The sequence below is a fragment of the Lynx rufus genome, unplaced genomic scaffold (assembly GCF_022079265.1).
Source record: "Lynx rufus isolate CCGP_SWC_20201006 ecotype Redwood Valley unplaced genomic scaffold, mLynRuf1.p SCAF_8, whole genome shotgun sequence".
NCBI classification, from domain to species: Eukaryota; Metazoa; Chordata; class Mammalia; order Carnivora; family Felidae; genus Lynx; species Lynx rufus.
Window position 1 is genome coordinate 73,909,340 of NW_025814896.1, and position 27,430 is coordinate 73,936,769.

The window sequence follows — 27,430 nt, forward strand, 5'->3', positions numbered from 1 at the left end:
ACAGCCTCCATGGAGGCAAATCCTAATCAGAACCAAGAATCGTCAGTCTCCACCAGTCCTCCTCAGTAATTTTAGGGGAACTTGAACCTCAGAGATAGGATGGTAGACAGCATCTAAACTGCAAAAGAGGGAAGAGGGTACAGACAAGGTGGGTGTTCAGAGACTTTGTGAGAAAGCAGGATGAGAGAAGGAAGGCGGGGTAGGAAGGGCTCTTGGCAATAAACTGGGAAGACACCTCACCTGAGTCCTCATCTGGGATAAGAAATGGGCTCTGTGGATTCCAGCATCCCAGGCAGAAGAGAGAGGCAGGGACAGAAATGCTGGGGTCCTTCAGACCACAGGAGTATGGGGGTCAGGCAGCACCTGCCTTTTCCCTGACAGTATTCAGGACTGTCAACCCTGACACTCTAACCTTTGACTGCTTGACGCCCTCCTGCGTGGAGAGACAGAGGCTTTTCTTGACCTGTCCTTCATTGTTCCCTCCTGTGTGTACCTGACGATACCTACGTATACCTGTGTGCCTTTTCTAAACACCTGGGCCAAGACAAGTCCCAGTAAGACTAACAGGAGACAAACACTTGAGGATTGCAAGAGAAGTGAGCTTGGAACAACCACTCAATGCACGGACTTACTTTGCCTCTTACCAGTGTTCCAGAAAGTTCTACTCCCGGTTTAAATCCTTTTCCTCTTTAGAACCATGTGATGAGCACAGGATCCATCATACTGAAAACAGTGCCTTGCAGACAGCTGTACATTATGCATCGGTTATTTTTTAAGCAAATGCGTTTCTAATTCCTAACATTTCAGATAGTCCTAAATTGTTTCTAATTAGACTCAGTTATTTGGTTTTAAAATAGCTGTGAGGCTTTGGATTGTGCTTCTTTATACAATGTCTACACACACGAGTTGTTATTTTTCAGAAGTCGTAAGATCTTTAGTTCAATTCTTCTGAGAAGTGGGAAAGTGGAGAGAAGCGTGTAATTGCTCTCAAAAGAATACTGAGTTTTACCTACCAAGCATGTAATCCCTTGTGGGTGTGTACCCTGGTCACCCACTTCAACTTTGCTCTAGCACCCTTGCCTCTTTCCCCTAGCCACACTTGGCTAGCCAGTGCCCAACTTGGCTGAACCCTTGGGTAATCCTGCTGGTCAGCTGCCCATGTGTGGCATGTGGCTGAGGAAAGCTGTGGAATCTTTTCCAGTGCGGGGAACCAATGCTTTAGGCCTTATCTGGACGCTCAGGCCTGCCCCATAGTGCTTTCCTCCTTCCCCTGCTGTTTCCAATTCTGGTCTACAGCAACCTTTCCAAACCTCTCATGTCTCTCAAGTTCCCACCTCTACCCCGACACAGCTTTCAACTTTTGACCTCATTCCTACTTGGCCATGTTTTCTCAATATTACAGCTGTCGCGTCCATCCGCAAACTTAAATTATTACTTAATAAGTACTTGAAATGCCAGTTCTTTTTCAGAAAAGGAAAAACAGGAGGGGGGAGATGTAGTCTTTTAGAGCAATTTAGCGTATAAAATGCCTACCACTGTCACAGCACAAGGGATAGTACCCAAACACTGGGTTCTTACTTTAGTAAAAAACACTTCTTCTGAACTCATCAGGTGACACATCCCTGAAATTTCCTCAGCATCAGTACTAGAGTTGCCTATAAAATTAAGAAGTTTCTTTCACCACTTTACCAAGGACACACCAAGTTTATATGTCATTTTTTTTTTAATTTATAAGGTAGGACTTTTAGTTTCAGGGAGCTCCCAACACAAACTGGCCTCAGCAAAAGGAACCTATGGGCTGAGACACCTGAAATCCATGGATAGAGTAACTTTAGGTGTCACTTGATATAGAAACTCATCTTGCTATTCTCTCTGTTCTCTCTCCATATTTCGGTTCTGCTTCCTCTAGGTTTTTGCAATTCAGGCAGCAAAACGACTGCAGTGCCTGGACCTTACAAGTGTCTGTGGCTCAAAAGAACTGCATCTGATAAGTCCTCACAAATGTTTTATGATGTGCTACTGGCTCTGGTGGGTCACGTGACCGCCCTTGAAGCAGTCACCGGTGACCTATAAAATATGAGCCATTTATTGACTGTTCGTAATTAGTCACATGCCACCTGTAGACTAGCGGTGTAATCACCTCCACCAGAAGTAAAAGTCCAAGGTGGCTAACAAAATTTGATTTCTGGATAGACCCAAAAGAACACACGTCTACTCCGCTCCACCTTTTTTTTTTTCATATGCACACTCTTGAAATGCTCTAATTTAGGGGTGCCTGAGTGGTTTAGTCCGTTAAGAGTTTGGATTCTTGATGTCAGCTCAGGTCATAATCTCACAGTTTGTAGGATCAAGCCCCTCACAGGGCTCTGTGTTAACAGTGCAGAGCCTGCTTGAGATTCTCTCTCTCTCCCTCTTTCTCTGCCTGTCTCCTGGAGTACGTGTACTCTATCAAAACAAATAAAAATAAACTTTAAAAAAAGTTCCAGTTTAAACTATCTACATGAATGATTGAAAATGCAGGTAGCCCCTCCACAAAGAGTCTTGGTCAGTTACTGTATCCAGCTTCACGTCCAGAATCTTAGGGAGTTGTGAAGTCTTCTCATCCAGGTTGGGATAAAGCTCTTCACAGTCCTGTGACTAATGATAGTGTTGACCACCATCACATACCAAATAGACGGTGGTGAAGAAAGGACAGAACGAGGATAGTTTGTTGGTTTGTTTAATTGCCATTTGGAAAGAGAGAGAGTGAGACACAATATGTAGTAGTCACTGGTCCATGTCCATATAATCCTTTGCTGGCTGAGATGGTCACAGACTCCTGCCCTTGCCATGCGCATTCTTGCACAGCTCGACAGCAATACAAATGTTGGAAGATGTCAACAATCGGAGGATGTAAAGCTTGTGTTCGTGATGACAAAAGATACACCAAGTGAAAACATAAAGTAGGAAGTGACACAATGTCCTCTAAGAGAACCAGCTTCCCCAAGCCTCTCAAATACCTCCTGGAATGTAAATGATGCCCCTGTGGGGTAAGAATTCTCCCAGGCCAGAAACTCCTTAGTCATTCCCATGGGAGAATTGAATCCTCCCACCCTCCCCTGAATTCCCTCCCTACCCACACCGGCTCTTGCAAAAACTCTTTCTCTGTGCTTGGCACTCCCCAGATGACTATGACCGGTGCATACAGTCAGACAGGGAGGGGATGGCCAGTTTTTAGAGACATCTCCCAGATGGCCCAAGCTTCAGGTCCATCTAATTCCATTTTTACCATTTACCTTCTGGCCTAAGATTTGGCATTTCATAGCACACCTTAGCAAGAAAAATACTTTTGACATCTCAGACTGGTAACTACTTGAGTTCTTAAAGTATCAGGTAGTTAAACTTCATAATTAATTATCATATCAATTAAAGAAAATAACTGTTTTCTTTTTAAAAATCAATTAAATTATTTTTCATTCTTTCCTCATTTTTTTTGATGATAAACTGAGCACCAGCTAATTGTTCACTGTTGGTATGTATTCCCTTTTAAAAGCATACTTATTATTTGTATAACCTTGAAGTAATAGTATAACCTTTTTAGGTTCAGCTGATTCTGATGGTCTGTTATTGTTGTCATTGTTTAATGTTTAAATTGTGACTGTGTGGTCTTTAGCAGACCTTTCTTTGGGTTGGTGTATGTGGCCTTTCCACAAACACTATCATGTACTTCTGAAATCGTCCTTGTTTTTTGACAAGAGGTCCCATGATTATCGTTGATTTTCCTGTCCCAGCAGGGAATCTGGTTTCTGTGAGGGCACATTAGTTCCCCATAACTACTGGAAGTTGCTTAAATTATTGCAGACCTAAAACAGAAAAAGAAAACACTTTTTTAAAGGTCATCAGGTATACTGATATTTTATTTTATTTTATTTTATTTTATTTTATTTTATTTTATTTTATTTTATTTTATTTATGTTATTTAAAAAATTTTTTAATGTTGGGGCACCTGGGTGGCTCAGTCGGTTAAGCTTCTGACTTCAACCTGGTTCATGATCTTGCAGTTTGTGGGTTCGAGCCCTGTGTTGGGCTCTGTGCTGACAGCTCGGAAACTGGAGCCTGCTTCTTTTTCTGTGTCTCCCTCTCTCTCTGTCCCTCCCCCATTTGCCCTCTGTCTCTCTCAAAAATAAAAATAAACATTAAAAAAAAATTTTAACAAATTTTTTAATGTTTATTTTTATTTTTGAGAGAGAGAGAGAGAGACTCTCTTTTTGCCTTGTTTTAATAGGAGCTTTGTCATGCTATCTTTTCCTCATATACTGTATTTCTAAAGATTATATTGGATAGCATGTTGTCTAAAAGATGAGAAAGCTTCTTTTCCTTTTCTGGTTTTGATTCTTGGTTCTAGCTCTCTAGCTTCAAAGAATGTAAAAATGCAGGGCAGCTAGTATCTTAGAATTTCTTAGAGTTAGTGGACAGTGAGAGGTATAACCTAAGTCTTTTAGGTTTGACCCAAGCCCTCTGTTGGTTGTGGCCCCAGCAGGAGATAAAGCACTCTGAAAAGAAAGTAATGTGGGGAGAGTTTAATGAAAGGACTAGTAACAAAGGTGTGGGCAGGATTAAGAGACAATAGGGATGGGGTAGCACCTCAGAAATAGCAATGGCTGGAAGCCATCACCACCCTTGGGTCTGAAGGGGTCGGGGGGAAGCTGTTGCCAAATGTGGGGAACATTAGCTGTAGGAACAGACTACTTACAGGAGCTGAGATCTGAAGGGGAAGGTTGAAGGTAAGGGCAAAAGAGTCTATTGATGTCGTCCCTGAAGGCCAGCTGTGGAGGGCACAGCGCAGGAGGAGAGAAGGGTGGAGAGTAGACATGGAGGGGTGCATGGAAAATATCCAGCTCATGCTCCTTACTTTTTTTTTTAAATGGAAACTGATATTATTATCACAGAAAAGAACCTCTTGCCATTTTAACATTGAACAGTAATTCCTATCATTTATAAATGCCTTTGAATATATACTATCAATTAAAGATAGGACTAGATATAACCAAATCGATATCAAGAATCATTAGAGACATTTAAAACTCTACCCAATTTAAATGGATCAGTTTTGATGACCCATAGTTTTACACCACTGTCTAGGGGTGCCAGAAGAATTAACTTATAGAAAACATGAAGTACACTGAGAATGGTAACTTTTTTAAACTGATATTTTATATTAACATTACATTTTTGTATTCTCACATATCTTCAAAAATAATGTGTAAACATCTTTGGCCTATGTCCAGAGGTCTTTATTTTCACATTAAGGGAAAAAGCAAATTAGAAACTTAAAACTGTGCACATGTCTAGTGCAAATACCCATTTTTTGTAAGGGTCAAATTATCGTACAACCCAATTTTGGATGTGTGATCACCACAGCGGTGGATCACAAAAGCATCTTTTTCATGACGTATAGATAGGATCTAATAATGTCTCCATGTGGCATGTGGTCTATTAGTAAAATCCGGACGAAGTGACCAGCCACTGGTCTTCCAAGTTTCACCTGGTTGGGCCATGGTTCATAATTTATTTTTAAATATGTACTGTTTGATACACTTAGCGCATCTCCTCCTCCCCCAACTGCTTAGATTAACCATCTGAATAGGGAACAGAAATAATGGAGATTTTTATTTGATATATTTAGCTATAACATGCATTCAGACAAAAACCTAACTCTGTGATGAAAGAGACAAAATAAACACCAATTGAACTATTTTAATGGAAACTGGCATATAAAGATTCACCAACTTATGTTTTTCTAAGTGGATGTGATCATTAGCTCAGGGGTTGCTTTCTCACTGCACCTCAGTCAGCAGTCTGTATGTTTTCAAGGTTCTTCAGTAATAAGTGCTGAGGCTTGCAGCTTTTGGCTGCTTGTCCAGGGGTAAAGAGAAGAATGTGGGATTAACCCTTCCAGGTTCTATCTTTATAACATTATGTTTTCCACCTTTTCCTTAAAGAAGGAGAGGTTCGAAACCTTCCCCCTGACCTCTCACCTCAGAAGCTGCATAAGTTATGGCCACAAATCTGAATCCCAAACCGACCTAAACCATGTTTTCCCTTCTACAGCAGAGCCCTAGGCTTGCTCTCCCCTTTCCTGCCTGTCTCATACTGGGAAAATCATCTCTCCCTTTAAAAAAATGTCCAGGGACGCCTGGGTGCCTCAGTCACTTAAGCGTCCAACTCTTGATTACAGCTCGGGTCATGATTTCACAGTTTGCAAGATCAAGCACCATATTGGGCTCTGCAGTGACTGCTAAATAAATAAACAAATAAGTAAATAAATAAATAGATGTCTGAGGTAGAAAAGTTCACTTTTAATACTGATATTATATTGTCTTAGCACCAGTTTAGTGTAGCTTACTTAGGAATTATGGATAACTAGAAATTGGGACATTTCTAGTTGTGGTCATCATTTTATTAAACGTATTTAGTCTAGATGTTGAGCTGTTTTACCTGGGACTAGGTAACAAGCACACAATCATGTTGTAAAAAGAAGTTTCAAGAAACAGTGCTTTCATACTTGTATCAAGCAAGCTTTGTGTCTTAATTAAATACTATTTGTTTTCCAGAGAAGGGGTATGGAATATAATTTAAAAACTGTTTTTAAAGTTGAATATCACCTTTAGTGGGATGTCTCTAAATAATATCAAATTACAAGGTCCAGCTGCTGTCAAGGGAAATATTTAGTACACACACATATACATATATATTTTTTCATTTCCCTGTCATCCAGTATTGGGTAAATATCAACATACCTCTTTTTTGTTTTGTTTTTTTCCTCCAGTTTTATTAAGAAATAATTGACATTACTGTATAAATTTAAGACCTGCAGCACAATGGCTGATTTACATATATTTTGAAATGATTACCACAGTAGGTTCAGCTAGCCTCCATCCTCTCATAGAAATACAGCAAAAATGAAAGAAAGAAGAAAAGGGAGGAGAAAAACCTACTCCTTGTGATGAGAACTCTTAAGATTTCTTCTCTTTCCCATTTTTCATACAGAGGTATTCACTATATAGTTCCACATGCTCCACGTGATATCCCTAGGACTTACTTATAACTGCAAGTTTATACTTTTGATCACCTTCTTCCAGGTTCCCTTCATCTCCCCCTCTACCTTTAGTAACCAAAAGTTTGTCTCTTTTTCTGTGGGTTTGGTTTGTTTTAGATTCCATGTAAAAGTGACAGCACCTAGCAAATGCCAGGATTCCCTCGGTTTTTAATGGCTGAATAATATTGTGTGGTTATACCACATTTTCTTTATCTTTATCCCTTGAGGGACACTTAGGTTGTTTCTGTGCCTTGGCTATTGTAGATAATGCTGCTGCGCACGTGGGGGTGCACATATCTTTTTGAGTTAGGGGTTTTGGCTCCTTTGGATATAATTCCCAGATATAGAACTGCTCAATCATATTGTAGTTCTATTTTTAATTTTTTTTGAGGAACCTCCCTACTGTTTTCCATAGGGCTGCACCAGTTTGCATTCCCCCACAACAGTGCACGAGGATTCTCCTTGCTCCCCTTCCATGCCAGTATTTATCTCTTGTCTTCCTGATGATGGCCTAACAGGTGTGAGATGACATCTCATGGCAGTTTTAATTTGCATTTCCCTCATGCTAGTGATGTTTACCATCTTTTCACATACCTATTGACCTTTCATATATCTTTTCTGGAGATATGTCTCTTTAGGTCTTTAGCCCATTTTTTTTTTTAAGATTTTTGTTTTTTGCCACTGGGCTGTATGAGTTTTTTAAAATATATTTTGTATATTAACCCCTTATCAGATACATGGTTTGCAATTATTTTTTCCCATTCCGTAGGTTGTCTTTTCATTTTTTGATGGTTTGTTTTGCTGTGCATTAGCTTTTCAATTTGATGTAGTCCCACTTGTTTATTTTCTAGTTTGTTGTGCTTATGTTCTAGCCAAAAACTCATCACCAAGACCCATGTCAAGGAACTTTGTTGTTCTGTTTTCTTCTAGGAGTTTCAAGGTGTCATGTCTCCCTTTTCAGTCTTCAATACATTTGAGTTAATTTTAGAGAGTGGTATAAGATATGGGTCCAGTTTCATTCTTTTACATATGAATATCCAATGATCCCAGAACTATTTATTGAAGAGACTGTCTTTTCTTCATTGAATATTCTTAGCTACTTTGTCAAATGTTAGGTTGACTACATATGGTTGGGTTTATTTCTGGGCTCTTGATTCAGTTCCATTGGTCTGTTTATCTGTTTTTAAACTGGTACCATTCTGCTTTAATGACTGTAGCTTTACAGGATAGCCTGAAATAAGGAAGTGTGATGCCTCCTGCTTTGTTCTTTTTTTTATCAGGATTTCTTTGGCTACTAGGGCTCTTTTGTGGTTCCATATAAATTTTAGGAGGGTTTTTTTCTACCTCTGACCATTGGAAAAATGCCATTGGAATCTTAAATAGGGATTGTTGCATTGAATCTATAGATGGATTTTGGTGGTATTGACGTTTTAACAATATACTTCCAATCTGTGAACATGGGATACCTTCCCATTTATGTGTATCTTCTTCAACTTCTTTCATCAAGGTCCTAGACTTTACAACATAGAGATTTTCGCCTTGTTAGTTAAATTAATTCCTGAAGTATTTTATTGTTTTGATGCTAGTGTAAATGGGATCAATTTAGCACGCAGGTTTGGGGTGCCTGGGTGGCTCAGTCGGTTGGGCGGCCGACTTCGGCTCAGGTCACGATCTCGCGGTCCGTGAGTTCGAGCCCCGTGTCGGGCTCTGTGCTGACAGCTCAGAGCCTGGAGCCTGTTTCGGATTCTGTGTCTCCCTCTCTCTGACCCTCCCCCATTCATGCTCTGTCTCTCTCTCTATCTCAAAAATAAATAAACGTTAAAAAAAAATTAATCTCTTTATGTCTTTTTCAGAAAATGTGTTGTTATCACATAGAAATGCCACTGATATTTTGTATGTTAATTTTGCATCCTGCAACTTTACTGAATTCATTGATTGGCTCTAACAGGTTTTTGGTGGAGTCTTTAGTATTTTCTATATATAAAATCACGTCATCTGCAAATAAAAACAATTTTACTTCTTCCTTTCCAATTCTCATACATACATACATTTATTTATTTATTTAGCTAATTGTTTGTGGCTAGGACTCTCAGTACTGTGTTGAACAGCAGTGGTGAAAATGGGCATCCTTGTCTTCATCCTGAACTCAGAGGAAAAGCTTTCAACATTTCACCATTGAATATAATGTTAGCTGTGAGCTTGTTCTGTATGACCTTTATCATGTTCAGATTTGTTCCTTCTGTGCCTAGTTTGTTAAGAGTTATTATGATTGGATATTGAATTTTGTCAAATGCCTTTTCTGCATCTATTGAGATGATCATATGATTCTCTTCTTTCATCCTGTTGTGATGTATCACACTGATGATTTGCATATTTTGAACCATCCTTGCATCCCCATAATAAATCTCACTTGCTCATGGTGAATGATCTTTTCAGTGTGCTGCTAAATTCAGTTTGCTGGTATTTTATTGATAATTTTGGCATCTGTATTCATCAGAGATAATGACCTGTTATTTTTCTTTTCTAGTGGTGTCCTTTTCTGGTTTTGGTATCCAGATAATACTGGCCTTGTAAAAAGAGTTTGGGAATGGTCCTTCCTCTTTGATTTTTTGGAAGAGTTAGAGAAGAATTTGTGTTAATTCTTCTTTAAATGCTCGGTAGATGTCACTAGTAAAGCCACCTCATTCTGGGCTTGCTTTCATTGGGATAATTCACATATTTTTCAGTAGAAATTTTCAGTTACAATTTTTAATTTGAAATTATTCTCCACTTTGGCCATTTTTAAAAGTAAATGTTGGGGCGCCTGGGTGGCTCAGTCGGTTGAGCGTCCGACTTCAGCTCAGGTCACGATCTCGCGATCTCGCGATCTCGCGATCCGTGAGTTCGAGCCCCGCGTCGGGCTCTGGGCTGATGGCTCAGAGCCTGGAGCCTGCTTCCAATTCTGTGTCTCCCTCTCTCTCTGCTCCTCCCCCGTTCATGCTCTGTCTCTGTCTCTGTCTCAAAAAAATAAATAAATGTTAAAAAAAATTTTTTTTAAAGTAAATGTTAATTGGTAACAGTTTTTTATCAACTCTGTTCAAACATTTGAAACCTTTGGCATCTTTGAATTCCTCTTGTTTTTTGATTCTGGAGTCTCTAACTTTTACAGAAAGAGTTGGCTCAGTGAAAGTCAAAGCAACACTCCACTCCCTTGGGGTTTCCTTTTATATCTAAAATCTCAGTAGATGTCATGTTTATCTAGAAAGTGGCTGGCTACATTGTGACAAGGGCATGAGAGAGTCCTTGGCATTAATCCCACTTCTGACAGGAATCTGCTTGGTCATCACAATAGGACAGTCATGCCAATGATGGAAAGATGACAATACAAAAGTTAGAGATATACAGTTTCTTTAATTTTGAAGTACTGGAAAGCTTTAGGCATGGTTACATAAGGCAGGAACTAACAGCATTTCCTAAGCCCAGTGTTAAGGCTTCCCAAGTCCCCAGAGTGCCCCAGTGAGACAGACAGCCATGCTTATGAGGATTTTTTTCCAAGTAGAAGAGGCTTCCCTTAATGTTCTCCTGGGGTTTTATTTTATACCTTTTTATATTCTCTCTCCGCCCTAAACACATACCCAAATGTTGAGGATAGTCTGAATCCATGCCTGCAAGCTCGGGAGGTATAACCACTATAAAACAATTCTCACACACTGCAACGTGTTTACATGAGTTCAAGGAAACTGACTTTGGCTTTACCAGAATCTTGCCTCAGCATGCTCTGGTTTCAGGTTGTGTGAGGTTATCTCCAGCACAGTGAGATAGGGTCCTTGGTCATCCTTCTGGTCTACGTGTTGTACTTGCCAAGATCTTTGTTTGTCCTTGTTCTTTTTTGCCAAGTCGAGATTGGCTTTGTGGGGGGGATGACCTTTTTGGGTTTCACTTTATTATTCTCCTCCTATTGGTTGGAGGCCTTAAGAGTTGGGAAACAAGCCTTTGTTGTTTGCCAGATTTGGGGCATAAAGCTCCTCTCCTGCAGCTAGGATGTCAACTCCGTGAAAGCAAAATTTCTGATACACTGACTTTTCTCCAAATTTGATAACAGTGCTAGCGTTCAGTAAATGATTGTTGATTGAGTGAATAAACTCTTTAACAATTTAACAAGATTTAGGTTCATTTCTAGTCACTGATAACCACTGGTTAGGTATCAGAATCTGAGATTTTGTTGGCATCTTGCTTGTATACCCATAATCCAGCTTGGAAATTTCTGCCTCTTAAGCGTTTGGCACCCCTGGCTATCCTTCAGCTCTCAGGTTAGTCACCATCTGGCTCCTGCCTTTAGGCAATTCCAAACAATGGCGTAAAATGGAGAGGCCCTTACTCCTAGTACCTGCAGCTTTGAGGGTAACTGTCCCCTTTTTCTGGCAGGGAGTGTGTGACATAGGTGATTAGAAGGGATCCAGGGGACCAGGCACCTCCCGTCCTCATTCATATGTGCTGTGAGCTTCCTTCCACGTGGGTGGATGAGTGATGCCTCCAGTAGTCCCCCCCCCCACAAGGACTTGTCCCCAGGCACCAGGGGGCCCCTGCACTACTCACCCCCATTTGACTAACCTCAGCTGTCAGCATCTCAGTATCTTTCAGTCACCCCCACTTGTGGACCTATAGGCAAACCAGGATCCTGAAGGGCGATCCTCTCCTCCCCATCTCAGTACCCCCCCCCACTATGAAGAGATGGTTTGGGTACCCCCAAGCATGTATGAGGGGATGTTTGGTTCTCAGCGGAATCCCTCTCCCAGTCCTCCCTGATGCACAAAATAATGTCACCCTCCATCCATCTCAGCCACCCAGTATGAGGAGACGCTGGGATGGCATTGCCAGAATTATTCTTAGCAGAGAATTATAACGAAGGAATCTGTGAATGCTTCTACATTAATATTTTAGTTCCTCTGATGCATTTTTAACTTTCAATCTTATGCCATATGTTCCTTAGGAAACCAAGAAGCTTTTACCAATCCACAATTAGAAGCAGATTCTGAGCCTTTTATAAATGTTGGTTTCCTCATCTCTGAACTGATGGATCCCACCACCAAATGACCTCAAGACTGCACTCCAGCACTTGGGGTTTACAGACCTTTTCCTAAATTGTGCTTAGGGCTGAACGGGGAAGGGCCTAAAATCTATCTTCTCCTACTTTATCATATCCCTTCTGAATCCACTTGTATAGATTTATGAACTTAAGCAAAAAGAAGATCCTATAAAGAAAACCATACATTACAGGTTTATAAAGAAACATATAGGAAATTTTATTTTTGTTTCATTGTTTTAGCCCCAAATCCTTGGATTCTTAATATTTTGGTCCTTGTATCAAGATATTTAAAGTTCTGCTGGATTGTAAACTATGTGTATGGGTGTCTTAGTTCCTTAAGGGTCAGCACTCTGACTGTCATGGTTCTCACCATGTGCCTAACACAGTGCCTTGCTCATAGCACATAGTAAACAAATATTTTTTGAATGAGTAGATGAACGAATGAATTTACTTAGCCTGCTTCTCTTAATATATACATGAATTAATCTGTTCTCAAAATGCTCTACAAATCCCTTTTTGGTCAACAACCACATTTACCTTCATTTGGTTGGCACCGAAGGGTGATCTCATCTTTGTGGGGAATGGTGTGACCCATGTAGAATCTGGCCATGAGACTGCTCTTGGTTAAATAATTTTATCTTCGTACCATTTGTCTGTTAGGAATTAAATGTCTGTTTGGTTTAAATCTAATAACCTAAGGCAAAAAGAACTGAAAAGTCTGTGTTATTGTAGCCATCCCACCTATTTTACATGCAAGGCCTTCTTTGTCAGCGGATTTACAGTGAAACAAAGATCATGCTCACAAGTGACGAAGTGTAAAAATATAGCAAAGATTTGATAGAGTTCCCTGAATTGGAAGAAACCACCATCTCTAGGTAATCCCAATTTTTCTTCTAACCTTTTATGCTATATTTAGGGAGAAAAACCTGCCCCCAGTTTTTAAGAGATGCTGTATGTAATCAGTCACTGCCCATTTCACGTCTGCCTGAAGCATGATGAGCTTGACAAATCAGGACAGTTCTCCCCTCCATGGAGAAATACACGACTAAACAGCCTGGCACTTCCCTTTCCTTGCTCCACTGGCCTCACAGAGGCCCTTTGTCATCATTGATCAGTGGCTGCTTTGTGAGCTCGGATTGTAAGGGCTGCTAAGAACTGACAATCTTGCTAACAGGTGCTTCTAAATTTACTCTAAAATTTACCATTTTGAGATCTGTCAAAACCACTACATCCTATCCTAAACTTGGTCTGATAAATGGGGAGGAACCTCTGATTCTACATTTCATTCCAATCTGTGATGATGGAGTGATCTTAACAAGCCCGAGTTCATACAGACACCCGCCATTGCCTGTCTGTTGTGTGTAAACTAGGCTCAAACTTTCCTCCAGGACAGCAAGTGCAAGCATACAGGGCACACCATGACCTCGGCAAGGTGTGACCTCATTCACCCAGAGCTTTTCTCTCTAGGCAGAGTTTTTCTGTACTCTGCCCCTTAATTCTGTAGAGTTCTGCACTCACAGCTGCTCTGAGTAGGTAAAAGGTAGCAAGTTTCCTGTTCTCTAATAGGGTGGAAGGAAGTGAAGTTACAATATCTATTAAACCACCCACATGCTGAAATTAACCATTTCAAAGGCCTGTTGTTTGGCTATGTAACTCTGCCGAAAGCCGAATAGTTGGTTTTTTAAAGGGAATTTAAAGCTACCTTCATAAATGACTTTCCTTATTCTCTTGATTTTACGTATTGTTTGAAGCAAAATAATGACTTCCGTTTAACTGATAATTTTAGGAGTTAAACCTGCCATTCGTGAAAGAGTAGTTTGTTCACTTTTTATCATAAAAAGAAAATGTGCCAGGGCTTGAAAATGCAGAGGTAAAGTGACTTTTTTGAAAGATTAATAGACCCAGGAAATCATCTTCTTACAGTGTAATCAGTTGACTCAAACCCACTTGCTCCTGGGGATAAAGAATGCATCACACACAGGTGAGGGATTTTCTGATGAAAGGGAACTTCTCTTACAAGACAGTGGCAGGATTGGAAACAGTTATTTTTATCAAGTCTCTCAACATCTCTCAGATCTCCATTTGGAGGGAGTGGGCGCTACTGGGGTGGTTACTCTCCCTTTTTTCTACTCTTGTATGGTCACGAGGTGGTAACTGGGGAGGTGTTTGCAGAAGCAATTGTTGGGGTGCATGATTTGCCCCCCCTTGAAACCGTGTCCCTGACTGTAAGGTTTGGAGTATCTGGGTGTTTTTGTGGGTGTGTGTAAAGCATATTGGCTGTCTCTTTAAGCAGCCCCACCCCAATCCTTTGAAGTTTCCATCATGCTCCATCTTCTCCCCCTCCCTGTCCCTGTCAGTTATCAACTTCCTGTCTGAGGAGTTCAGCTAATGGTCAACTTGGCTGAGCTGGCTCCTGCCAGCCATGGGTTACATCACCATCAGTAGCTCTCCTCTCCCTCAGTGACTTAAACGTCTCTCCTCTAGATTTCTCATCCCCGGTAATCCTAATCTTGATCCTCATTAAAGCATCCTATATGCCCTGATACCTCCATTTCTTCTCTGCCTGAATGCCACTTTTCCAGTCTTCTTGGCCCTTCATTCCTGTATTTCTCCTACAGCACATACTTCCATTCTTCTGACTAGAAGGTCACACTGGTGCAGATTGCCCTCACCAGACTCCATGTTGCCAGCTACACTGAGGTGCTCTCCACTGTTCCTTTGTTTTCTTTCTTGTCTTTGATTGGCTCCCTCTGCCAGCCACTCAGCAGTCAAACACAATTTTGCCCCTTCCTTACCTTTCTGCCCAACCCTACCCCTCCACTCTTGGTAGATGGCTTTTCTCTCCTACTTTATCAAGAAAACAGAAGCTATTGGGCATGAACTCCATCTTGGCACTTCTTTATCTCTCCTCCATCTTGTTTCCCATCTTCCAACCCATGTAAACCATTCACATCCTTTCCTCTCAGAGAGATGAAGTCCTCCTCCTATTCAAGGTGGGTTCCTCAGCTGGTTGCTTGGACCTTAGCCTCCCAGCCATCGGTGCTCCCTGACCATTGCTCTCCTCTCCTATATCTCCTGTGCTGCTCCCTCAGGATTCATGTCCTCAGCCAAGAAATGCATTTCAGTCTTTGCCGTCCTTACCAAACTCTGTTCAGGAAATAAGTAAATCCTTTGATCCAAACATTTACACACATATTCCAACCCTTACCTTCCTTCTCCTTTCCCCTTCACATCCAGGCTTTACCAAATCTCTCCTTCACTCTCTAGTCCATTCCATCTGTCTTCTGTCCCTGCCATTCTGCTGGCATGGTGACTTTCTGATTCCCAAATCTTCTCTTTGTCTTGTTAAAAAGGAAGAACTTGTTTCTTCTGGAGTAGCATTGTGCAATAGAAATACAATGCAAGCCACATAGGTAATTTTTCTAGTAATCACATTTAAAACATTTAAAAAGTTAAAAGAGATGGTGACGTTGATTTTAACAATGTGTTTTATTTACCCAATGTGTTAAAAATATTATTTCGACATGTCATCGTGAAAATTATTGAGTCATTTTATATTTTTTAAAAATTATTTTTACTGGGTCTTCAAAATCTGGTATATATTTTACAGTTACAGCATACCTTAATTTGGACGAGCCACATGTAGCCAGTGGATACCATATTGGATAGTGAAGTTATATCTTTTTAGAAACCATCTTTCCTGGCCCTCGTCCTACCTCTTCCATCATTTCTTCTCAGTGTCCCTTGTCTGCCTCCTCTTCTAGCCATTCACATATTGTTGGGCCTCAGGCTTGCAACTCTCTTCCTGATTAATCTCCTGTATTTCACCCATTGGCTGATGATTCTCTGAGTCCCACCTCTGACTTGCACTTCTAGTGAGTAAAGCCAGACCATAGACGTCTGAAGTTTGACATGGCACCATCTTACAACCTCACTCTTCTCCTGCCAGGTGCCCAGGCAGAAAACTGATATTCCACTTGCATTCTCTTCCTCCTTCAACCCCTAGATCTAATCAATTCAAGAGTTTTTGAAGTCTACTTCACCACTATTTCTTTAAATATTCACTTGTTTCCTTCTCTACAACCATTGCTTTAGTCAAGATCCTCATCATCCCTCCCTTGGATTATTAGAGTAGCCTCTTCAGTAGCCTGCCCACCTTACTCGTAGTTCCCTCCTTTCCATCCTTTATGACCTCAGTTTTTCACCCTCTCCCCCAATAAATTGATACTCATTTAAAATGTCCAAGTCTGGGACTGTATCCCCATTTTTTCAAAAGCGTGGGGAGATGAGACTGTGTTATAGGCTTCAGTCCAAAGCATTTTCAAGATGGCAGGCTTCCCTGAGGGCATCCCATAATTCTCCTGTCTGACTCTTTTCCTTCCACTCCACTTTACTACTGAGCAGCTCTACAGGAGGTTCTGGAAGACATAGGAATACATTTAACAGAATCCAGTTCCTTTTGTTTTGATAATAGAGATCTCCCATGGCTTTGTAGCATTTTCCTCAACATGGATTTATCCTAAAGCAATGATTCTTAATCTCTTTCTCTCTCTCTCAAATCATGTACATCTTTGAAAATTTGTTTAAAACAGATTTTTGTTTTAAAAAATCTGTTTAAAATCTGTTTAAAAAATCTGTTTAAAAAATCTGTTTAAAACAGATTCTTGTTTCCCCCAGAAAAATGCACAGGTGCAAACACAACTAGGCCTGAGTACCTGAAGCCCACCTGGGCTGATAGGTCTTGCTGGAAGACAATGTTGAAATAGTGCTCAGGTCATCTGCTGGCTCCCACCAAAAGGGATCAAAAGTTTAGTTTCCCAAGATACTTTGAAAACCTTTGGAGCATTTTATGGCCCATTTTGGAATCTGAAGAAAGCTATGTTTCGAACTCCGGGGACACTTTGAACATTGTCTGACTAACAACACTGAAAACAAATCTAAACTTGCATTTCTTGGCTAAATATAGCTGATTTTCTCCACACCAACACCCCTCTTTATAGAAGCTGTTTGCAACAACTTGTTTCTTACTAGCTTTCTGAACCTCACTCTCCAGTTGGCTTTCGTGTTGTGCTCATCTGGGGTTGTGACTGATTTTCATTACATCTTCAGTCGTTTCAGAAGCTTCCCTAAAAACCTTGGCTCCGAACCCTCTCCTGTGCATCTCAGGTAATCATGTGCTCTGCTCTACCCTTCATTCTGTTATCCCAGCACCCTGGGGAGGGGACAAAGAGGGGCAAACACTGGGCACTAGCTACCTCTGGTGGCCTCTGTGAGGTGCAAGCCCATGTTTTAAGACCCCACTCATCTTTAAGTGAGCCTAAGCTTTCTCTTAAGCAGCCCAGCTGCTGAACAACAGGAGTGCAGCGTGGACTGACCTCCTCATGGTCCTTCCCTGCCCAAGAGTGTGCTGTTTCCACAGAGGACATGGGGACATGAGGTAGGGACTGTATCCACGGGTAGGGGTGCGTCTTTGGCAGCCTGCACCCCTGGCACTGGACAAGAACAGTGCTGCCTCGTTACTTAACACCAAGTCACATGCTTGAGTTTGCAGGCCTCCCCTTGGCTTCTTGCCTCTACTCTCTTCCTTGGCAAACTGCTCTTGTGCCCTCTTGGAGCTCAAGCCAGTCCATAGTCCTCTCTCCTGATTATCCAATTTGTTTGCTCTCTTGCCAGATTCCCTTCTTAAGTTTCTTGCCCAGTGGAAACTCTATTTCTTCTTTGTTTCCCTGAGTGACTTCAAAGTTCCCCTTGCCCCCAGAGGTCCCTTTGTGTCTCTGCCCCTCCCCCAACCGGGGCTCCCCACCACCTTACCTATCAGGCTCTTAACCTTCCTGAGTTCCACCCCCCCCCCCCCCCCCCGCCCCCCAGCGCTAATCCTCACTGCTCTCACTCCCTTCCTGGCTCTCCCGTCCTGAGTGCCAGCTGGGGCAACCAGCTATAAAGAGTTTATTGGACTGAAAAGTGAGTGAATGTTCTCACACACCCTGCTCTTTCCCACCTCAGCAAAGCTTTTCAGAGTCACATTTCCAATGGAATCTGAATCTGGAAGGATTTAGATCTGCTGAAAAATGCCAAACCTCCAGCATTTGGCTGCGTTTGAGATTTTTGGCAGTTCCTCCCACGTCTGATGTTACGAACACTGTTTACAGATGCCTGGAAAGAAGCCTTTAATGCTTGTATTGTGTTTTAACTTGCTTTCCTTTGGAGGCAGGGAATTGTCAAGTAAGTATTCACAGCACTCTGGAAAAGCCCAGGTGTTCGATGAGCATCCAGTACTAAGCGTTCATGCAGAATCCACAACCGCGAAGGGTCTATACTTAACAATCCGCTGAATTTGCCACCATGCAGGTTTCTTCCTTTTGCCCCTCTCATCTTCAGTTTTGAAGCAATACAGCCATAAACATATGCTTGTGAAATAAGAAAGAAACATTCTGAGATTGCTTTACTTTTCAGTTCTTAACTGAAAATCAAGGTGAAAAAAAGCATCGGATTGCCTTTATGTGTATATATATACAATCTCCTGTATATATAAATACGCAGTGTTTGTGCTTGTATGCATACCTCGTATACACTGTATAATATGTGACATATTATACAACCTGTGTGTACCCTGGGAACAAGCCCTGCGTTTAATCTCCAGTTCTGCCTTTGAACCACGCTGTAGCCCCAGTGTACTGCTCCCATCTCAGACCTCGGCTTGCTTTTGTCACACACTCAAACATTCTTAGGTGAAAGAAGAAACCCACGGATTTCATTTGAAAGTCCCACTAAAACAGAAGAAAGAGCAGATGTCCTGGGAAGTGATAATTAATGTGAAGGAAGTGTCTAATTGCGAGAACTGGCATGCCCCCAGCCTCCTCGTTTTGCTCAATTTGGCAGCGGTGACATCAGCCGGGGGTGTCGTTTTGCAGAGATGTGCTCACTCCCTATTCTTCAGTGCAGATAATAATACCATTTGGTCCAATTATCACTTATGATTACATAACATGTTTTGATTGAAGACTTTCTCAGAAAATAAAGGTAACTTGTTTTTCCCCAGCCTGAAAATGCAAGCCTTTCCAGCGGGCAAGCTGCCCTACCAAGAAACACTGGGAATTAGTAGGCTAAATTATGAGTCGAACTGGATTCGGAAACAAAGCATCCATTGTGCATAACTCCCAACGACATCCAGGAGGATGTTATTGTTTTTCTGACAACAAGTTTTCCCCCAGCACACTCTCAAATAAGCAGAGTCCCCAGGCGCATCCGCAAAGGCGCGGAGAGCGTGCGGGAAGCATTGACAAGGCTTCCTTTTTTCTCCCTATTCTGTAGGCGCTTTAGTGCAGAGTTTGCCCAGAGACGCCAGGGTATGAGCTTTCTGAATTTGTAGACTGGTGCACTCTTTCATTTCTGTTTTAGTTCTTTGCTGGCATGCTCGGGAAGCATGGTTTGTGCCACACAGGAATGTCTGTTCACTTGGATAATGCTTGTGCATGAATGAGGTGGTTGCTAATGCGGCTCTAAACTGTACTAAGTTTCTCACTTGGCTTTGTTTGCTGCTTACAAGGGGATCAAGGTAATCCTTTCTCTTTGCATAGCCCAAGAGCAATAACTAATGGATTTGCAACATGCAGCGGGACCTGCTACAGGTCTCCCTTACCCATTTCCTAAACTCCAAGAAGTCTGATTTAAGGGAGCCCCGTGTTACAAAGCCTTGGCCTGTTCATGTAAGAGTAGAGAGCTTACCCATTATAAAAACTCTTTCCTAAGTTTGGAGGCCCAGATCCAAGACTGAGAAGGGAAAGGCAAATTTTGGGATGATGATAGCAGTTTAATGTAGACCATAACCCTAAGGTATAGGGCAGAGTGGGTGCTCTTTCTGTCTTTTATTCCCATACTTCCTACTTGCCCTTTTGTGTAGCATAAATGACCTGGGCACTTGGCCAGCCGAGCCTTTTCCCAAACCTGGCTTGTAAGGCCCACTTCACACCGCGGCATGATCTCTGACCACCTAATTCTGAACAACATAAGCATATCCCTGTGTGAAAAATGGCCAGTAGACTCGGGAAGCACAGCCCCTTCCTTCTCATTCTTAAGCTCCTCTTTAGTTTTAAAACAAGCCTCTCTGGCCCAGGCGTTCTTCCTGGCTCCCAGGAGGTAGAGGGACTGATCCCTGACTATGATGCCTTAGGTGTGTGAGGAAGCCCACCCCAACACCAATAAATCCAGGCCCCATCACATGGGACCCTGAATGTCAGAATCTACTTTTTCTGGGGGAGCGAGGGAGGGAGCAGGACCAAACAAACCCAGTGGAAGGTCCTCGGAGTGGGGGACAAGAGAGAGGGGAGCCTGGCTCTGGCCTTAGCTGAGCACACTGGACAAGCAACCTTGCTGCCTTTTGTTCAACACTGTGTTTTTGTTTTTGTTTTGTTTTGTTCTGTTTTTGTCACTCTCTGCTCCAGACCGCCTGTTAGCAGAGCAGCCCCCCAGCCTGAGAAACTCCAGAAGAACAACATCACCAAAAAAAAGAAACTGGTTGAGGTGAGAAAGTTAAGCTGTTTTGGTCTTCGTCTAAGATCAGTGTTCTAAGACCTGCCCAGTGGACACTATCATCTGCTTATGGCGAGATACCTTCAAGTAAACTTGAGTGCAGTTGATGGGTCTCTCTTGTCTCCTCTCCCTTCTACAGAGTGTTGTGTCCCCCATCCCAGAATCACACCCACCGGGTCATATTCCTTCAGCCCTGCCACCAGGTCGTGTCAGTCCTGACTTGCAAATGTCCCATGTCCTTCAAACCTGTCTCCTTTCCCCTAGACCAGTTCCACTCAGGGGCAGGGAAGACACAGGGAGAATGCAAGCTTGTTCTTTGTCTCTAACGTTGTTTGAGCACCCACCATGAGCCAGGTACTACGTATGTACTTTCCATGAAGTATTTCATATAATCTGTCAAACCCATGAGGAAGGTACTGTTATTTCCATTTTACAGATAAGGACAGTAGCTCAGAAAAGCTAAGCGACTAATTAGGTCCTGTGCCCAAGATCTCCAAGCCAGGAAGTGCAGGGAGATTTAAATTCAGTTGTTCATACTTGAGGATTGCAGCTTTGTGGACCTTCTCTTTTCTAAGAGAGGCCTCTTAACTGTTGTATCTGCCTCCAGAGTCCCCTCCCTCTCTGACACATGTCTTGCTTCCCACAGAATTAGCTCTCTCAAATAGAATACTTCACACTTCACCTCAGCTTTAAGACCCAGGAGATTCCCACATTGCCTGTGGGATTCAAGTGCATGGTTTCAAAACCTGACCCAGGAGCCGCCTTTGCAGCCTCAGCACCTGTGATTTGCCACTGCATCTCAAATCTCCAGCCCCCAAGCCCTATACCTAATGTTTTCTGAAGCTGCCATGGGCTTTCAGGCCCCTGTGTTTTAGAAGTCTTCTCCTCTTCTATGCCCACACCCTGGTCTTTCCAAGCTTTTCTCTGGCATCTTCTCAGTGTAGTCTTCTTGATTCTCCTCATCCTGAACATTCCTACACTCCCTCACACACACCCCTCACCCACAGCCCTTGTTACACACACTACTGCCATTATTTCTTACTCATCTGTCTCTCCTACCACACTTTGAACTCACTAAAGACAGAAGAATCCATCTTAAAACTTTTTATTAGAAAAGGGGAACTAACTGGGGAATTTATCATGAAACAGAGCACAAGCCAGAAGATGCAGGATCCGGAAGGTGAAAAGCCATCATAAACCAAGATGGCACCACTCTCTGCCCACTGCGGTTGTCTGTCTGATGCATTCTTCTCTTTTTCTGCACACTTCCTGAACTATTTTGGTAGACAAATGGGTATGACCCAGCACCTGAGTTTATATCTCCTCACTTAGTTAAACAGCCCAGCCTACCAGTGTCCTCAATTCTTAATTCCTGGGAGAAACCATGTGACTGGCCCAGCTTGAGTCAGTTGTCCACTGGGATGAGGGGTCACATTTTACATAGACAGTTTCTGGGAAACACGTGAGGGTAGGGGAAGGCTGAGATGAAAGGAGGAGAAATGTTCTTCAGGCAAGGGCTATTTTACAAAGCAGAATTATAAAGGTAGGAAAGCTCATGATGTATGGGCTAAATAGACAATGCAGCTTCACCGAGGGTATAGAAGATGTGTGAGTGGAAGTAATTCTGCCAACTTAGGAGTTTGGGCTTTATCCCGAAAGCAGTGAAAGTCAATGAATGTTCTGGAGTAAGGAGGGGTGGTTGTATTTTAGGAGCTTTGGGGAAAGAAATCAGGGAACCTAGAATCAGGGACCCACGTCTTCTTAACCTTGTATCCCACTAACCAACACAGTGCCTGGCACAGAAGTGCTGGCAACAGGAAGTGTGCATCAAATCGCATTAATAGCTGATCCTGAGCTTAATCATGGAAGATAAGACAGGAAGAAGAAAAAGACTATAAACCCAGAACAGCATCTAGTTGTTGGGGGGAAAAATGCAAATTATGTTGAAACTCTGTAGGGCAAGCACCAAGCAACAGAATGAACATGGCATTTGCCTCAGTATCCGGCCCCTGCCAGGCCCAGTGGCATTTGCGGGAATCAAAGCAAACCTCCAGGCCACCATTCAGCTCCCCTGAAGAGTGCCTGCTAAGGGACAGACATACAACTTCTAGGTGACCTTTACAGGGCTTCTAATCAGTAGACCTTGACTCCCCTGCAGTGCCTGGAAACCTATCTAGCCTATTTAGAAAGTTCCCTGTAATTCTGTGTGTTGGCCTGTCCCCCTAGTTTTTCAGGGAACTAAAGAAAGGGCTGCGTTGTAGCCTCAGCTAGTCAAGAAGCAAAATGCTTTTTGTGGGGTATTGGCTGTCTAACCAGCCATGCGGTTCCCATGAGGTAAGTGGCTGCTCCCAGAGTGTGGGTTTGTGCCTCTGCGCTTACTTCCTCTGAGAGCCGCTTTTATCTGTGTGTGGGAACGTAGGAGCTGGCTCTCGACCACGTGTTTGGCTACAGGGGATTCGACTGTCGCAACAACCTGCATTACCTGAACGACGGTGCGGACATCATCTTCCACACCGCGGCGGCTGGCGTGCTCCAGAGCCTCTCCACGGGTAACTCAGCCCGAGAACCCCCCTCTGAGGACAGGACCCCACTTTAGTCCCTTTGTGTGTACTCCCCCACTCTGGAGATGCCCCCCAAACTGACGCATTCTTATCCTGATAGAGCCCTTTCACTCGATTCCAGACTGGTATCATTTGGTCCTAGAAAGTGTGGAGGCCTCGTTCAAAGGTCACAGCCATCTTTCTTTCGAACAACACCCTGCTGTCAGCCCTCTGAGGGAGGTGTCCCTGTTTCCCATCAGCTGCTCAGATGCTGGGAGGGATGGACAGAAGCCAGAAAGAGAGTGTAGGGAGTGGAGAAATTCCTTGTGGCAGGTTACCAAGAACAGAGCACAGGGGAGATTTTCTTGCTAATTTGTTAGGGGCGACCAATTTTTTAGTAGCTCAAATTTTCAAGTTTTGCTTGTTTTGAGTAGTTAACCAGATTTACCATAAGGATGAGAACACTTAAACTGTAAGCACCCCAAAGTGTCCCTTAACTGGTAGGGTGAGTCACATGAAACAAATAGTTTGAAAAGAAACACTGCAAGGCAAAGGGAGCATGTAGAAATGAATTTGACACGTACCTTTGCCACCAGATTTAAATATGTTAACATCTTGCCTTATTTGCTTTATATCTTAAAACAGATCCCCTTTCTTTTTTTCAAATTTTTATGCTCCTTCCCAATTCCACACACTTATTTAATGCATACATTTTTAGACAGGGAAGTCACTGAGCACATAACGATCTCTTTTTGGGGAGGAGGACCTTGAAATTTTCTATACATTTTCTCCTTTTTTTTTTTTTTTTTAGACATACTATCATTTTAGCAGCAATGTGCTGTTTCCTTGTCTATCAGTGCCATCCCTTACCTCCTAGTAGTGTTGGCTACTTGGATGGGTTTACAGTGGTCACTTTGGAAGTCAGCAAACCCATTTTCCATAGTAGATAATAAATACTTCCTGTGATTTCTTCTATTTTCTGTGTTACATGTCGAGTTTGGGCATTTAGGGGGTGAATACATCACCTGTGCCATCCAGTAGGCTCCCAAGTGGATTGGCACTTTGAGAAATAACGATGGTTTAAAAGAGATACCCGAAGTATTTTCTTATTCCACAGACTTCCCTTTCAGATGAGTAAGTGGTGCCATTTTGTTCAGTTAAGTATTATCTCCATTATCACTTTGGACCCTGGAAGCCTTGCACTTGGACTGTGTTCTGGACCCACACAGGCTGCGGGAGGGATGGCAGGGGAGCTGGTGTGTGCTAGAGAATAGATACCAGCTCTTCTGCCAGGCCTGGAAGAGAATGTGTAAATGTAAAAAATGATCTCCCATCTCCCCAAGGATGATTCTAAAATTGCGAGCCTGTGGCCTTGATCTCTCACTTTGACAAGGCATTTCCAGACCCTATGTAATCCTTCAAGTTTGTCCTGAGAGGTCTCGAAGACTCCCCTGCTCACTATCCCGTGTCTTCCCCCTAGGGAGCCAAAGCTTCTACCTGGAGCACACGGATGACATCCTTTGCCTCACGGTGAACCAGCACCCCAAGTACAGGAACGTGGTGGCCACCAGCCAGATAGGTAGGAGGGTCGTGCCCTAGCTGAGCTTTTTCCCAGCTGAGCAGGGACATTGACTTAATAGCAAATATCTGGAAAGGGGGTTGGTGGGTTGTGGACATATACCCATTCTGGACATTGCTGTTCTTTTTTGAGCACTCAGTATATCTGTGTCATCTCAGTTGAAATAGCCAGTGATTGTTGATTCTTAGGGATCATAAAGTCAGACCAGAGCCCGATAATCCAAATAAATGGATGCCCCTATCCCTGTGGACTTGTGGAGAATAATTTTTCACCGGCCAGGTGTCAGTTAAAGAGCCCTGTGTCCGAAGCCTGGTGATTGTCCTTGGCAAGGGTAGCTTGTCTGTGTGCCCAGCTCTTCTGCACCCTAGCAAACTGCCAATAACAAATGTGAACTGATTGACACTTCACATTTGTGAAAAGTTGTGTGTGTGTTTTTTGAACTTTGTCGTTTCAAAGGCAGTTTTTTATGAACATACCCTTCTGCTTGTTTTCATTGAACCCATGTCCATTTTTAAATTTAATTTGGAACTTCCTGATGCTGGTGTTAAGTGCTTCACTATCAGAAACATGACTTATTTTAGCTATTGTTTTCCCTTGACGCTTCCTCATTGCCATTGCCCACCCAATGCAGTTGATATTACGGAGACCCAAGGTAAGGCTGTTCCATCCGTGAGTAGTTTGAATCTTCACAGCAAAATCGTGTCGCTGTATCGTGTTTGCTGCTTGTATCTGGCCAAACTGCAGATACAAATCACTGATCTCAGCAGTTGCCTCTGTGTAAACTCCTCCACAAGTGTGTGTGGACATAAACGCTCTTAGGCCTCTGGCTCTAAAAGCACAACAGATGTTTCTCGTTGCTTCACCTCCGGCCAGGTCAGGCTATAGGTCTCTTAGGCCCAGTAACTGTAACACCCCCAAGTATTTGTCTTAAAAAGTCTTCTGGGTGAACGTAAGCTTTGCCTTGGCCCCGCCATTCTTCAGCCTTAGTTGTGTGTCATGCCTCCCACATTCAGGAACAACACCCTCAATCCACATCTGGGACGCCATGACCAAACACACGCTCTCTATGCTGCGGTGCTTCCACTCGAAGGGGGTGAATTACATCAACTTCAGCGCCACTGGGAAGCTCCTTGTATCGGTGGGAGTGGACCCTGAGCACACCATCACTGTCTGGCGTTGGCAGGAAGGTAAAAGGAGCCGGGCTGTCTGTCCATCTGGGAGGCTTGCTTGTGTTGCGTGCTGGGCTCAGACTAGATGGGCCTCACCCCGAAAACCATCAAGGGCGCTGCTGCTGGGTCAGCCGAAATGGGCCATCTCCGGTTCCTGGAGAAGCTGCCTATCAGGTCCCTGGACTCCATGGCCAGGGGAGTGCTGTGCTAGCTAGTGGAGGGTCTGTGCACTCTGGAAAAGTGCCCCAGTGCAGGCAGCCTTCCTCCTCACAAAGAAGACCTCAGCCTCCCCCTTTTCCATCTTAACTCCCTTTCTACCCAAGTTTCCTTGTCCTTGGTATTCCTTCTGTGACCTCCAGATCCTGGCACAGCCTTATCACCCTGGTTCCCTTATTCCAGAAACTGGGACAAGATCTTACCACCGTAGTCTCAAAAACACTTTATATTTCGCTTTTGTGAAATGGGGATTCACCTTATAATCAAGGTTTACGTTTCCCGTAACAGGATTTCTCTCTTGCCTTCGCCCGACACACACACACACACACACACACACACACACACACACACACACACAGGCTGCTGCTAAATTTATGTTCATGTTAGAATCAAAGATGTGTAATCTTTCAAGTGTATTCTCAGGTTGGCAGAACAGATCCAATTAGTTAGGACGTTAATGAGGTCTGTCTCCGGCAGGGCAGCCTGTATCTAGGGCACTCAGAGCCAGGTGCGCACAGAGGTGGCTCTTCTCCAATTCAGGGCTTCTAGAGACCCATTATCTCAGCACCTCCCCATGGAGGGAGCTGTAAAGAGATGGCAGCTAAGTTCCAATCCCTCCTGAGCCCCCATGTGAGAAAAAGAGGTTGGGGACCTGCAGACATTTATAATGAGATTCCTTTATCATATTCAGTCCCTTTCTCATTTTCTTGTTCATCAGTGCATTGTGTCCAGAGGGCCCCACAATCTATGTTTTGGGGATGCAGCTTCATTTCTTGTCCTGTCGAGTTGGCCTGAAATAGACTCGGCCCCGGATGAGACGCTGAGTGTCTTAAACAACAGACTCATAGCCTCGTGGTGTTGAAAGGACTGGAGAAGTCTTCCCGCCTGGTCCTGATCCGTCCCATGGGGCAGTTCCTACAAGTGCATTCCTGACAGGCTGACTCCCCTCCTCCACCAAACCCTTGCAGGGCTGTGGCCTGCATCACTTCCCAAGGCAGCCACCCCCTGCTGGAAATGTCTCATAAAGCCCTTCCTTATAAGAGAGCCTAACTTGCTTCCTTATGCCTTTCTTGTACTGCACTAACTCCGCTTCTGCAGTGGCCAAGACCAGGTCTGTGCCTAGTTCCTCGGAAGAGGGTTAATCCTGTTGGGCCCTGTGCACAGGCTAGTCTTTCCAGGCTCGCTGTCCTCACTTCTGCCATCTGTTCCTCTGGGCAGTTCCTGCTCTGGACCTGCCCCAGCACAGACCCCTTC

General features: G+C 43.2%; 1 protein-coding gene across 4 annotated transcripts in view; it reads left to right on the top strand.

Annotated features, from left to right (window-relative positions):
• The window catches only part of EML6 (EMAP like 6), a 271,991-nt gene that overhangs the window by 229,219 nt on the left and 15,342 nt on the right, over positions 1 to 27,430 (top strand). The window contains exons 28-33 of one of the 4 annotated variants that reach the window (XM_047068059.1): positions 19,690 to 19,698; positions 20,585 to 20,663; positions 23,092 to 23,221; positions 24,693 to 24,791; positions 25,423 to 25,443; positions 25,805 to 25,978. In XM_047068059.1, coding sequence (XP_046924015.1) covers positions 19,690 to 19,698; positions 20,585 to 20,663; positions 23,092 to 23,221; positions 24,693 to 24,791; positions 25,423 to 25,443; positions 25,805 to 25,978 — 512 coding nt within the window. Of the gene's footprint in view, positions 1 to 19,689; positions 19,699 to 20,584; positions 20,664 to 23,091; positions 23,222 to 24,692; positions 24,798 to 25,422; positions 25,444 to 25,789; positions 25,979 to 27,430 lie in introns of all 4 variants that reach the window. The other 3 variants (XM_047068057.1, XM_047068056.1, XM_047068058.1) reach the window with 3 other exon arrangements.